Source organism: Pteronotus mesoamericanus, unplaced genomic scaffold (genome assembly GCF_021234165.1).
Source record: "Pteronotus mesoamericanus isolate MK-2021 breed Mesoamerican mustached bat unplaced genomic scaffold, CSHL_Meso_final contig_90, whole genome shotgun sequence".
Classification (NCBI taxonomy): Eukaryota; Metazoa; Chordata; class Mammalia; order Chiroptera; family Mormoopidae; genus Pteronotus; species Pteronotus mesoamericanus.
This window is the reverse complement of record NW_026555277.1, coordinates 30409592-30423288: the sequence shown is the minus strand read 5'-3', so window position 1 is coordinate 30423288 and position 13697 is coordinate 30409592. Positions and strand designations below refer to the sequence as shown.

The following is a 13697-nucleotide window of genomic DNA, read 5'->3' as shown; positions in this document are numbered from 1 at the left end:
CCAAAAATATCACATGGAATAAGCAGGAATACAGACAGTTGGTCAGCTTTAACAGCCTCAGTAATTTCTAAGTGTGTGTTTTGGTCTGAAATATCTTAGTGTTAGTAATGAAAATTCGGATTCATTTAGATAAGTGATTCTTTTTTCATTTATGAAGGACCAGTTGTATATATAGTGGTAGAACAATATGTAAGGGGGCTTAAAAAGTAGAAGATAAGATTTCTTTGGAGAGCTGGCGGTATATAAATTTGTAGACCTGCTTGCCCAAAATAAGTAAATGCAAGGCAATCTAGTTTAAAAAGCATACCTTTGGAATTTTAGAGTTAGATATAATTAAAGGTGACCTTAATAGAACTGTCATTTTAAAGCCTTTTCTTCACTTCTTTTTGAAAAGATTGGTGGAACTGTATTTTGTAATTGAGAGGTGGTATTAATTTGGCCAATTTAAAAGTCAAAGTAGCAGGTTGGTTTACTAGGATAGTGCATGCCTTTTGTTCATCAAGGGCTTTCAGCAGCAGTGAGATTACATGTATTTTAGTGTCTTTGTGAAGATCAAATGGAATTGACTTTAACTCTAGAGTTAGAATTTTCTTACCTTTATGTGTATTTAATTTAAAAAAATTAACAATTATAGGAAGGTTTCTTTGATTCTAGTTTACCAATTTTACTACTGTGATAAATAAATCTTAAAGTAACTATATTAGCATTCTTTCTTCCTTCCATCCTGAAAGAATCGAAGCTATTGAGTGGAAAGGAAGCAGTGTCAGCAGCCTCCCCGCTGTGGGAAGGGCAGTCCTAACCTTTAGGGTGTCCCGGGGCTCTGGTAATCCTTGGTGTTCCCTGTAGTTCCCAGCAACTCTAAGGTTTGCTGTGCTCTGGCTACTCATTTATACTCCTCATTCTGCCTGCTTCTCTCTCCCGCCCTGCTGCCTATGATCAACACTCCACTCTTGCTCTTACGATACAGCAGACACTAGGCTTAGCATTTCATCTGATCCCGTTGACCCAATATTATAGTTGGAACCCAAACATCCCTATTTTAAAATTGAGGAAACTGAGTTTAACGTTTTTAAGAAATTTGCCCAAAGTGATGCATTTAGAAAGCAGTAGAAGTGGGGATTTATTTAAATCCAGGCATTCCTCATTTCAGATACAACTCTCTTGGGCCTTCTGTGGCTTCCACAGCCAGAACAGCTTCTTACGTTACCCTGTTTCATTGTCGTTGTTTGGCTTATCAGTCTTTGAAATTCCCTTATTTGGTGATCCTTCTACGCTCCCTCTTATATCATGTTGACTGCCTTGTTCATTGTCATATATCCAATTCTAGAAGAGTACTTGGAAGATAATAATTGCTCAATACATTTTTAAAAATGTTTTAATAAAAACTCTTACTGAAATTAATTGTCCAAGGAGTTTGTAGGTCCCTGTAAATGCACCCATGGACCCCAAGTTAGGAACACCTGCACTAAGTATTTACTTCCTTGTCCCAAGGATGTCAGTGTGTGGTCCTAATGGTGTGTCTCAGCCGTGTTCAAGCTTGTATTCCCTAAACAGAGTAATATAGTAGCAAGCCTTAGGTCCCACACTCTTCTTAATTTCTCATTAATTAAATCAGTTTTCAAAGGCAGAGGTAGAGCTGTGCTGTGGCACAGTGCATGCAAGGGGCCACCGTCTAGACCGCCCGACTAGCCACGGGCCGAGGGAGAGGAAGGGAGGGAGAGAAAGAGAAACATAGTCAGCCTCCTCCCACATGCGCCCCGACTGGGGACCAAACCCGCAACGTAAGGAAATGCTAGATTTCAGTTAGTGAAAATTTCAGTTAGAAGATAGCTTGTGAGCCCCTGGACCTCAGGGAAAGAACATCTCGCTTAGACTCCATATGGCTTCCTAGAGACAGCCTTTCGGTTTCTGAGAAACATCTGCAAGGATTGTCCATTATTGTGCTCTTCCACTTTTTGGGACTACCGTCTGTGTTTCCTTGAATCCACTGATGCCAGATTTAAGAGACTTCCAGCCAAGATGGAGGCATAGGTAAACTTGCTTTGCCTCCACGTACAACTACAGCAACTACAACTACAACTAAACCACAAAACAAATATCACCCAAATTCATCAGAAAATTGACCTGTATGGAAGTCCAACAACCAAGGATTTGCAGAAGCCACATTCATCCAGATGGGTGCCTTTTCTACAGGAGGCCATCTTACTAACACAGTGAGTCAAAGCAGCTCTACCCAATAAAGAGAAACAAACATAGGGAGGCTGCCAAATTGAGAAGACAAAGAAATATGGCCCAAATGAAAGAACATAACAAAATTCCAGGAAAAGAACGAAATAAAATAGAGATAAGTAACCTATCAGATGCAGAGTTCAAAACACTGGTGATCAGGATGCTCAAAGAAATCATTGGGTACTGCACTAGCATAAAAAAGACCCACGCAGAAATAAAGAAATAAATTATCAGAAATAAAGGTTGCATTAAGTGAAATGAAGAAAGATCCGTAGGGAACCATCAGTGGAAGGGATGAAGCCGAGATTCAAATCAACGGTTTGGAACATAAGGAAGAAAAAAACATTCAGTCAGAACAACAAAAAGAAAAAAGAATTGAAAAAATGAGAATAGAATAAGGAGCCACTGGGACATCTCCAAACATGCCAGCATCGAATCATATAGATGCCAGCAGGAGAAGAGGAAGAACAAGAAATTGAAAACTTCTTTGAAAAAACAGTGAAAGAAAAGTTCCTTGATTTGGTGAAGGAAATAGACCTACAAGTCCAGGAAACAGAAAGTCCCAAACAAGTTGGACCCAAAGAGGACCACACCAAGACACATCCTAATTAAAATGTCAAAGATTAAAGATAAGGAGAGAAATCTTACAAGCAGCAAGAGAAAGGCAGAGAGTTACCTACAAAGGAGTTCCCATAAGATTGTCTGCTGATTTCTCAAAAGAATATTTGCAAGCAGGAAGGAACTGGCAAGAAGTATTCCAAGTGATGAAAAACAAGGACCAACAACCTAGATTACACTATCCAACAAAGCTATTATTTAGAATGGAAGGGCAGATTAAGTGCTTCCCAGACAAGGTAAAGCTGAAGGAGTTCATCATCACCAAGCCATTATTATATGAAATGTTAAAGGGGAACTACATTAGAAAAAGATCAAAACTATTAACATTAAAATGGCAACTAATGCACAACTATCAACAGCTGAATCTAAAAAACAAACTAAGCAAACAAGCAGAACAGGAACAGGATCATAGATATGGAGATCATTTGAAAGGTTATCAGCTGGGAGAGGGAAGGGGGAGAATGGGGGGAAAGGTGTAAGGATTAAGAAGTACAGATTGGTAGGTACAGAATAGACAGGAGGATGTTAAGAACAGTATAAGAAGTGGAGTAGCCAAACAACTTATATGCATGACCCATGGACATGAACTAAGGGAGGGGTTTGCTGGAGGGAATAGGAGTACTGGCTGGAGAGGGGCAAGGGGAAATTGGGACAAGTGTAATAGCAAAATCAATAAAATATATTTTTTATAAAGGCAGAGGTAAAGTTACCTCAGTACCCAGTAAAATTTTTGAGTGAATTAATAAGGCATGTGATGTATTTTAGAAATATTTGCGAGCCATCTTGTATTACATCCTTTCAGTTGGATGTTTCAGGTAACAGCTGCTTTATTTTAAGTTCATATTGTCATATCACCAGGAAAACCCAGTGAGAATTCTTTAGGAATTTTTGGAACCAACCATCCTCCTCCGATTCTATTTTTATTTTAGACTCTTAAGGTTCATTGATAGGAATATTCTGCGGATGGAGTTCAGGTTTACAGAGGTTTTTGTTTTAAGATTTTATTTAGTTTTAGAGGTAGGGGAAAGGAAGGAGAAAGAGACGGCGAGAATGTGTGGTTGCCTCGCATGCGCCCCGCCCTGGGGACCCGGCCCACAACCCAAGCAGGCATGTGCTCTGCGTGTGAATCGAACCAGTGGCCCTTTGGTTTGCAGGCCAGCACTCAGTCCACTGAGCCACAGCAGCCAGGGCTACGAGGGGGTTTTTTTTTTTAAGCATATTATGTGTCCTTGCAATCTAGTTTCTAAAATGAATATGCATTTTATTTTTGTGCGGTATGGGTATATGGAGATCATCTGCCTTGGAAGAAATGCCTTTCAGAGTCTGTATAATATGTGCCTGTTCAAATCATGTGACCAGTTGTATTGCTTAAGGCAGGAAAAATACATTTGTAGGTTGTTCTCTCTACCTCTGTTATTCCACGGACTATACAAGTCCATCTCTTCATTTTTCATTTTGGTTTTAAATAGCTTCATAAGTAACTATATCCAAATAGTATGAATCTGTAGTTGTTTCTCTTGCATTAAGTCATAGTGATACACCGAGATCATTTTTAGATTTTTTTAAGAATGTTTTAGTTTTCAAAAATGAAATCATTTATGTTTTAAAATTAAATACTTATTAATGGTGGTTGTAACTACTTATGTTAGCTATATAATCCAGAATATTAAGTAAGCCCTGATTTAGTTTATCTATTCAAATGACAAGAATTTTATTCTTCTCTTCATAGAATAATTCATTATTAATTTTTCATAGGTAATGACTCAACCTATGTTTCCTTTTTATGGAAGCATTGAAAAATAAAAATTAACAGAAGTGTGGTAAATTGCAAGTGCAAGTAGAGGAAAATTTAATGACTTTTCTTAAAGTCACTCTCAGGGTATCATCTGTCTTTAGTTCTATAGGTTTTTAGAAGTCAGTATTGTCAAGGGTGATATAAAATTACTACATTCCTGCATTCTGTGTGGTGGTGTAAATTGGACTAGCTCTTTCAGGAAATGGCTCAGCTATAGGATCAAGAACCGAAATAATGTCCATTTTCTGGGGCTTAGTAATTCCACTTCTGAGAATTTATATGAAATCATTCAAAAGAAACCAGTGAACCAAATGATGACACTGGGGAAATGACTAAGTAAATTCTGGCAGATACAGTCTTTAGAATGTTAAGCAAACATTAAAAATTGTTTATAAAGACTTAGCAACACCGAAGATGCTTATAATATTGAAAAGCAAAGTAGAGAGTTCTGGGTTTTTTTTTAACAACTGTCTGAAATTATATATATGTTATGGATAAAAAAAGAGGCAAAAACTGAAAGATGAAAACTGACATGTTGGTTGTGGGTTTGTTGCTTTTGCATAGTTTATTTAAAATACTAAATTGACAAAAATGACTTCTTCTAATATTTTATCTTCTAAGAAAAATTTTGTAGACAAAATAGAAAACATTAAAACATTCTGCATAGTAATAGTGCATAAGGTAATATGAGTATTTGAAGAATTTTTAAAGGAAAGTGATTTTTCTAGAGTTTTGATTCACATCTTTAGCTTCTTTAGCTTATCTGTATTCTATCTTGTTCATTTTAAAAATTATTTTAGAGAAAATCATAGATACATCTTATAAAGTCAAATCAAAGCATATAGGAAATGAGACTGTACCCTGTAGAAATATTTCAAATGACAAATAACCTGTACTGTTTATAACATGGCATTACTTGACACACATTGTATTTTTCTCAGGCTCTGTCAAAGAAAGCAAGAGATGGAAAATTGTTACCTGAAGAATACCAAGGAGGATCTTTCAGGTAAAATGTAAAGTCTTAATTATCAGTAGCATGAAACAGAAGACTTATAAAGCCCATGCTAACCTGTTTTCTTTGTTTTCTGAAACTTTTAAAAAAATTTAAATATCACATAGTATATGTAGATAATGAAATATGCAAAAATATTCTTCAGACAAGTCAGATTTTTGTACCAAAGCTAGTAGGAACCCTTTAGGGTTAGCTAGTTAACTCATTAAATTGTTCACAGAATGACAATCAGAATTTGTTTTTGATATTTAAAAATATATAAATACAATAGATTTATAAACTTCAACTGTATTTTTTCTACTGTGATATTTTATGTTAAGGTACCTGTGGGAAAAATATTAACACTTAGACTCTTCAGTTATTACCGGCTCTATTTTTAAGTGTAACTGACACAATAAAATGCACTTAGTATAGCTTGAATGTTTTACAAAGTAAAGAAACTTGTGTAACCAACCAAAGCAGGATATACTCCCTCTACCCTTCCACCCTCTTAAAGATAATCATTATTCTCAAAATCACCATAGATTTGCTTTGCTAGCATTGATCTTTATATAAATAGGCATTTTTTAAATGCCTCACCCAAAGGATATGTTTGCTGATTTTAGAGAGAGAGGAAGAGAAAGGGTGAAAGAGAAAGAGACATCAATCAATTGCCTTCCAACATGCAATCCCCAATGGGGGATTGAACCCACAACCTTTTGACATACAAGACAACACCCAACTGAGACACCTAGCTGGAGCTAAACACGCATTCTTAGTGCCTGGCTTCTTTCACTCAGCATTAATGTCTGTGAGATTAACCATGTTGCTATGTGAAGGAGTCGTTTATCTGTTGTTATTGCAGTATCTAGTATTTTGTAGTACGCTGTAAAAATATGCCAGTATCCATTTTACTGATGGGCATTTATGGTGCTTATAGAGTTTGGTGCAATTACAAATAATGGTACTATGAACATTTTATTAGTGTCTTATGATGAGTATACATATTTTCATTGTATACACTAAAAATAGAATTGGTAGGTTAAAAGCTTTAAGAGATACTGCCAAACAATTTTTCAAAATGCATATACAAATTTATACTTAACAGTGTATGAGAATTCCTGCTAGTAATGCTAGGTTTTAAATTTTCACAATTCTTGGAGTATGTAGTGGTAGTCTTTGTGGTCAGGGCAATGAAAATTAATAATGTTGAAAACAGCTTTCATTTTTCTGTCAGTCATGTGGGTATCTGGTAACTCATCAGTAAAGTACCTGCTGAAGTCTTGTGTCTACTTTTAAAAATAATTTGTAGGAGTTCTCATTTCTAGATACACAGACCTTTGTAGGATTATTCCAAATGCCTTTTCCCACTCTGTACCTTGCCTTTGGAACTTTTTTAAAATTTAATCTTTATTGTATTTTTTTATTACCATTTAGTCCCGCCATATCCCCTCCCCCCAGTAGGCACCCTCTGTTGTCCACATCCATGAGTCCTTTTTCCTTTTTGTTCAGTCCCTCCTACCCTAACCTCCCTCTGCCCCAGCTGTCCTCCTGCTCTCCATCTATGAGTCTGTCCCCATTTTCCTTGTTAGTTCAGTTTGTTCAGTAGATTCCACAAATCATATGGTATTTGTCTTTCTTTGACTGGCTTGTTTCATTTAGCCTAATGTTCTCCATGGAACTTTCTTGACGGTGTTTTTTAATAAACAATTTTCTGAATTTTAGGGAAGTCCTATTTATCAGTATTTTTCTTTATAGTTGGTCCTTGTTTTCTGTTAGGAATTATTGCCTAAAGACTCATGAAGTTATTCCTCTATGTTGTGCTCTAGTGGGATTAGAACTTTTCAGATGTAGATTGTAATCCATCTGAAATTGCCATTTATAGTACATAGATTTTTTTTTAGGATCAGCTGTTCCTTTGTCTTACACACACCAAACCTTCCTTGGATTTTGATTGGGATTGCATTGACTCTTTTGATTAGTTTGAGAATTGACATCTTTACAGCTTGAGTCTTCCAGCCAATGACTATGGCATAAACCACTGTTTATTCAGTTCTTTGACTTCTTTCAGTTATGTTTTGTAGTTCTCTGTATAGAAGTCTCTAAATGTTTTATTAGATTTATTCCTTGATATGTTTGATATTATTGCAAATGGTATTCTTAAATTTTATTTTGTAATTACAGCAACTTGTATGTAGATAGAAAATGAATTTTTATATTGACCTTTTATCTAGTGACTTAGCTAAATTTACTCAATCTGACTATTTTATCTTTGGAGTCTTAGATTTTCTATGTATTCAATCAGTTTATCTGTGAATAATGACAGTTTTATTTTTTTTTAGTCCTTGTGTTTTACATTTCTTTTTCTTGCCATATGCCATTGCCTACAACTTCCAGTTCAATGCTTGAACAGGTGTTTATATTAGATATAATATCTGTATGTGTGTCAATATTTAATACACAATCTTTGATAATATCATAAATAACAGCCTTTTATCTTTGGTCTCTGAATGACTTGGTATAAGGTCTACAGCACAGTTTTTTAGTAAAGTAAAAACATATGCTTGGGGAAAGTCTAATTTGATTGACGACACGCCACCCTTCAGAGCTTTCTGTTTTCTCTAGTATTTCCAACTTGGGGATGTTTGGCATCGATGAATTTACTGCAGTGATCAACCCCCCTCAGGCCTGCATTTTGGCTGTGGGGAGATCCCGACCTGTGCTGAAGCTCACTCGGGATGAAGAGGGGAACGACAAACTGCAGCAGCACCAGCTCATCAGAGTCACGATGTCAAGTGATGGTCGACTAGTTGATGATGAACTAGCTACCAGGTTTCTTGAAAGTTTTAAAGCAAACCTAGAGAATCCTATTCGACTGGCCTAGTTCTCAAAGATAGAACTGTTATCCATTTATACTGTATGAAAAAAATTAGGTATTTAAGTGTGAAGTGGATGAAATGTTTATTTATTTAAGGTGAAAGAATTTGACCCGAGTTGTCTTCATTTTTAATGTGGGTTTAATGTTATAGAAATAAGTGATAACAAACTGTAACTACAATAATTAAAAAAGAGAACATTTAGTTAAATCCATTTTTAATCTTGGTGCTGTACAAAGGGGGTGTTAAACTAGATGTAAGTGCAATCATATGTTTGGCTCCTTGGAGCATTTTAGAATATTTGAGAATGTATGATAAATTGTAAACTCAAAAAATTGTTACAATTGTACTTAAGTGTATTGACATTGGATGTGGTCTTCAAAGAAACACCCACTAATTTAGGAGTGGGACCTCACTTTTACAAGCACTGCTGTAGATATACTTGAACAATTTAATATGTACAGAAGTTTATTCTGGGTAATAGTAAATAAGGATCACATTGTATGAGGGGTTGCGGCAACATTATTGAATTTTTTATGTATATAAAGCCATATGTTTTAGAGTGCTTTCTATCAGTCTTATTTTTTACTCCTGTGACACTGTGAACTTCTAAAGAGAAAAAATTTTTAAATCAGAAATGAAGAAAGAAAGAGAGACCAAAAAATTGCTTGTTTCAATGGTAAACTATAGTTGAAATATTTAAACCCTCAGAAATAACTGCTCACCTTCATACTAAGTTGGAATATATTAAAATATATTTACTACCAAACATTTTAGTGTTGATCTGAACACAAAATGTTGTCTCTTAATGCATTTTAATCAAGTTTGTATTGTGCAATAAGATGAGACAATGTAAAAATTTCTATTGCATTTTAAATGTTAGGACACAGAAGTTTAGTGAAACTTTTTTTTTTTTTAAGATTTTTTACTTATTTTTAGAGAGAGAGAAAGGGAGGGAGAAAGAGAGGGAGAGGACACATCAGTGCAAGAGAGACTCATCGATTGATTGCCTCTTGTATGCTCCCAGACCTGGGACCGAACCTGCAATCCAGGCATGTGCCCTGACCAGGAATCAAACCAGAGACTTTAACTTTGTGGGACAACACTCAACCAACTGAACCATGCCAGTCAGATCAGGGCAGTTAAGTGAAACCTTGAAGTGCATTAGTAATTTTCCTGGATCAGCTTAAAGGGGACTGGAAGAAAGGAGGCATTTAAAATTACTATGACATTAGGTAAATAATGGATATGAAATGCAAAGAGTAGAAGAGCAGGCATATGAAGCAGGTGAGAACTATCCTTCTTATTCCATTGATGCTATGAAATTTTCACTAATTATTATAAGGGTTAGAAGAGTTTCTTTTAACAACTCTATTACTGGCAAGACAGTTGTACTGAAATTGGCTTGTGTTAGTGTCTGCTGACGTGATTACCCTAAAGATTGTCTGGTACAAGCTGTATGGTGTGACATGATGAACTTTACTCTCTAAGAAAAAAGAAAAGGAAAGGAAAAGAAAAGAGCCTCCTGAAATAATTAGAACCCCAATCTATGAATTGTTAAGAAAATGCTTAATCCAATTACTGAGTTTTAACAAGCTGGTTGTTTTCTTTTTAAATAGTCTTCCAAACTTTTGTCATATTAACAGTTTTACTGAAAGTTGTAACCAACTACAACTTTTAGAATAACTTTTATATGTTAAATGTAAAAGTTATATTTTCAGTCAATTTTAACTGGAATTGTTTTGTGTTGTTTTTTTCAGTTTTGACTGAAATTGTTTTAGTCAGTTTTAACTGGAATTGTTTTGTTTCATTTTGTTTTTTTTCCTAATTTTTGTATCTAAGGACTAGAGCATGAAACAGCCATAAATAACCCTTGGCCTGGGGCCCTGTTTAGTTTTCCGTGGACTGAGGTGCAAACACCATCTGTTCCTCTGTGGTTACATGGACGTTGATCCCCACCCCACCCCGCCCCGCCATATAGGGACGTTGTGCACGCACAGGAGAAAGGCTGTCTAAGTTTAAGACCTTTTACTTCTTCGTGGACATCACAACCAGGCTTTTCATACCATCAGCTGCTTCATGGTTGCACTTCTCAGCTATTGGTACAAAAGCTCGTTCGTGCTAAAAAGTATTTTCTCTAATATTTCTGTACTGCTTAGGTTTATGTAAGGAAATTGTAATTTCTATTAAAAAAAGAATTTTACTTCGGTGTGAAGTCAAAGAGTAACACTGATTTGTGAAAGAACTATGGTGTATGTGTTTTGGATCATTGTAGAGAAAGAACTACGCTGCCCGAGCAGGCTCTATCCCACATTTTATATATATTTTTACTACTGATAGGCATCATGGTGAGAGGATATACAAGTGAAATTTTATACCTGGTCATCTTTTTTCTCATCTAAACAGGGAACATGGCTAAAATATTGAGAATACTTCTAAGGAAAGAACAATACACCTTCCAGTTAACACTTGGGCAGGAGAATATCAATGAATAGTAGAATCTGTAAGTCAAAAGAGCCCTGCTTCTCCCCGACCGCAGCTTCTAGTTAACATTTACAGGGACAGTTTGTCCACTACTATGTCAGATTAAAGTATTAGTATACTGCTGGCCAGACTCCTTTGTTTGGAATATTACTAAGAAATTTATATGTACTGGTATAAGTATTTTATATAGAGAGTCAAATGGAACTTGTATTTTTAGATCTTCTTTTTCCTTTTTTGCATTTTAGACTTAATTTTATTCTATATTGCATAGGCCAGCCTTCGGGGCATTATGCTAAAAGTAAACCTAGTTTCCAAACCTTTTACTGAAAGGTAGGTGGTGCTGTGAGTTAATGTATTGTGCTCACAGTGCGGAAGAAAAATTAAAATGACATTTAAATCTTAGTTTTCAAGGAAAATTTGTCCTCATTACATATTGCATTATAATGGACTTTGTCTCAGGTGAAGTTACAAAATGAAAGAACCAAGTGAGCCATTAATTTAAATGTAACATTATTAATGGGAAACATTTATTGATCTTTGAAAAAGGAAACAACAATGCAGAATTACTTAAAAGACTAGTCTGGCCACAGTATGCAAGGTCAGTCAACAGAGAGGACAGCAATCAGCAAGAACCAGCTGGAAGCTTTTGCTATAGTGAAGGCATGAGTTGTGAAGATTCTGCATTAGGTCAAGTGGCTTTAAGGAAGAGGAAGTAGGAAGAATGTCAGACATGTAAGTTTGCGGTGGTGGGTTATGAGTGTACGCGTGGGCGCGTGCTGGTGCTGGCTGTCAGATAATGCGGCAACGGCGGGTCCGTTGCCCAGTCCTAAACAGTGCCCACGGCCCCCGTTTCCAGCATACAAAAGATCAAGGTTCTGTTAAGTTACGTACAGCAAATGGTATATTTCAGAAGACATTTAAACTTTTTTATAAATGGAAAAAGCAAGAGTCTTCCACTGAAATTATTTAAAACAGTTTTTGTGGATTTTAAAAAGGTATTATCTAGTGTCTACATTGGTTTCAAGACATGGGAGCAGGCAGGGTTGGAGGGAAGGCATGGTTTGTCTAGACCTGTAATATTGGAAGATTCCATTTATTTGAAATTATTAGGTGTAAAGCCTTTTGAAAAATTATTGTTAGCCTCAGTTAGTGACTGTTTTTCTTTATCATATAAAGTTCACTATCACATTTTGTCACTTTTATATTTTATGCAACAAATCCTAGCAGCCTTTTTCTTTCTAGGAAAGTGCCTATTTTTTTAAACCTCTAATTTAACCTCTACTATCTGTGATAGGTGCAATTAAGGGAAAGTTGGGCTTTTATTAAAAGTTGAGAAATTATTAGCAAAATCATTAATTAGTTATGACTTTTCCTTCTTCCACACCTAAAATAATTTTTTTTTCTGAAGTTTCTTAGTTTATGAAATTTTTTGTTACTCCTATCACTAAAAAATAGGTCTTTTAAAGACACGGCTGTTGTGATTAAATTGAATGATAGTAGACATAGCATTTTATCAGGTATGAAGTATATAAATCTAAGGTGTCATTTTTCAATCACAAAAATTGCACATATTCTACACTTTGCATCAGTGGCTTATCAGCAGTCTGATAATGGCACTTATTAGGAAGCTATAGGGTCATACCTAATCAATTACCACCCTTCTCAGTAGAGCTATTGGTATTTAAGTACGTAACGTTTCCCGAGTTTGCATACTTAAATCAAGAGTATTTTAAGCATAGTTTCAACTTTATAAATTACTGCACTCTCAGTAAAAACCTTTTTTCTGTGCCTCAATATTGTCTTACCTAAAAAAACGAGGGAACAAGAGGAAAAATTAATCACAGTGGTGTTTATTTATCATGTTTAGAATTCAGATTAATTCTATAAGGTAAGTATGGCCTACTTTACAATCACCACTGTAAGACAGGATAAGGAAACAAACTCAGAGATTATGTAATTTGGCCGAAAGCACACAGCTCAGAAGTGCCACACCTGGGATCTCTGTGCAGCACCAAAATGCAAACGCTACGTCGCAGTATACAGCTTTCTAAGCTGCGTTACTGCTGCTGAGATAGTTCTGTATTAAAAGATAGCATTTTCCACTCGAGATAACCAATGGTCCAGCTGCTCAGTAATAGCACTAATGTGTTTACTACATGACTGCTCTTAAATCAATTTGTATGTTCTCTGTAGTGGTTCTCTTTGTGCCTTTATGGTAATTGTATGCAGGAAGTGCTGAGAGATTTTCGTTTCCATTACAGACAATTACCATTAACCCGAAATCCTGAGGTTAAGTATTTACAAATTCTACCTCTGAATGGCAGGCTTAGAAAAACATAAACTGTAAAAAATTAGGGGCTTAGTTCCTCTAAAGAAGAAAAATCATGATATAGAACACATTAATTTTAATATCTTTGGTCAAAATTCAGAACCAAAAGTATTTACCTGAGCTTTTATTTTAGAGGCCCCAGGCTTCTATATTGGCATCTGTATCATTAGTGTCCAATCTTCTATATTGGACACTAATTCTAATTAGTGTATTCGTGTCCAGTCCTCTATATTGACAAACTTATCAGTCAGGGTCCAACAATGGCAGCCCACTGGGTAGCAGAGAAAGTCATTTTGTTGCCCAGGCCAGATCTGTCTGCAGCTGTTGGGGAAATACGAAGCCTCCTTCCAGGGCGCAGTTCAGCCTCAGATGCTG

General features: G+C 35.8%; 1 protein-coding gene across 1 annotated transcript in view; it reads left to right on the top strand.

The window, feature by feature from the left end:
* The window catches only part of PDHX (pyruvate dehydrogenase complex component X), a 57631-nt gene extending 45503 nt beyond the window's left edge, over positions 1-12128 (top strand). Inside the window, exons 10-11 of the mRNA XM_054585919.1 lie at positions 5584-5648; positions 8259-12128. Coding sequence (XP_054441894.1) covers positions 5584-5648; positions 8259-8517 — 324 coding nt within the window. The 3' untranslated portion in view covers positions 8518-12128. The remainder of the gene's footprint in view (positions 1-5583; positions 5649-8258) is intronic.
* The last annotated feature ends 1569 nt before the right edge of the window (positions 12129-13697 follow it).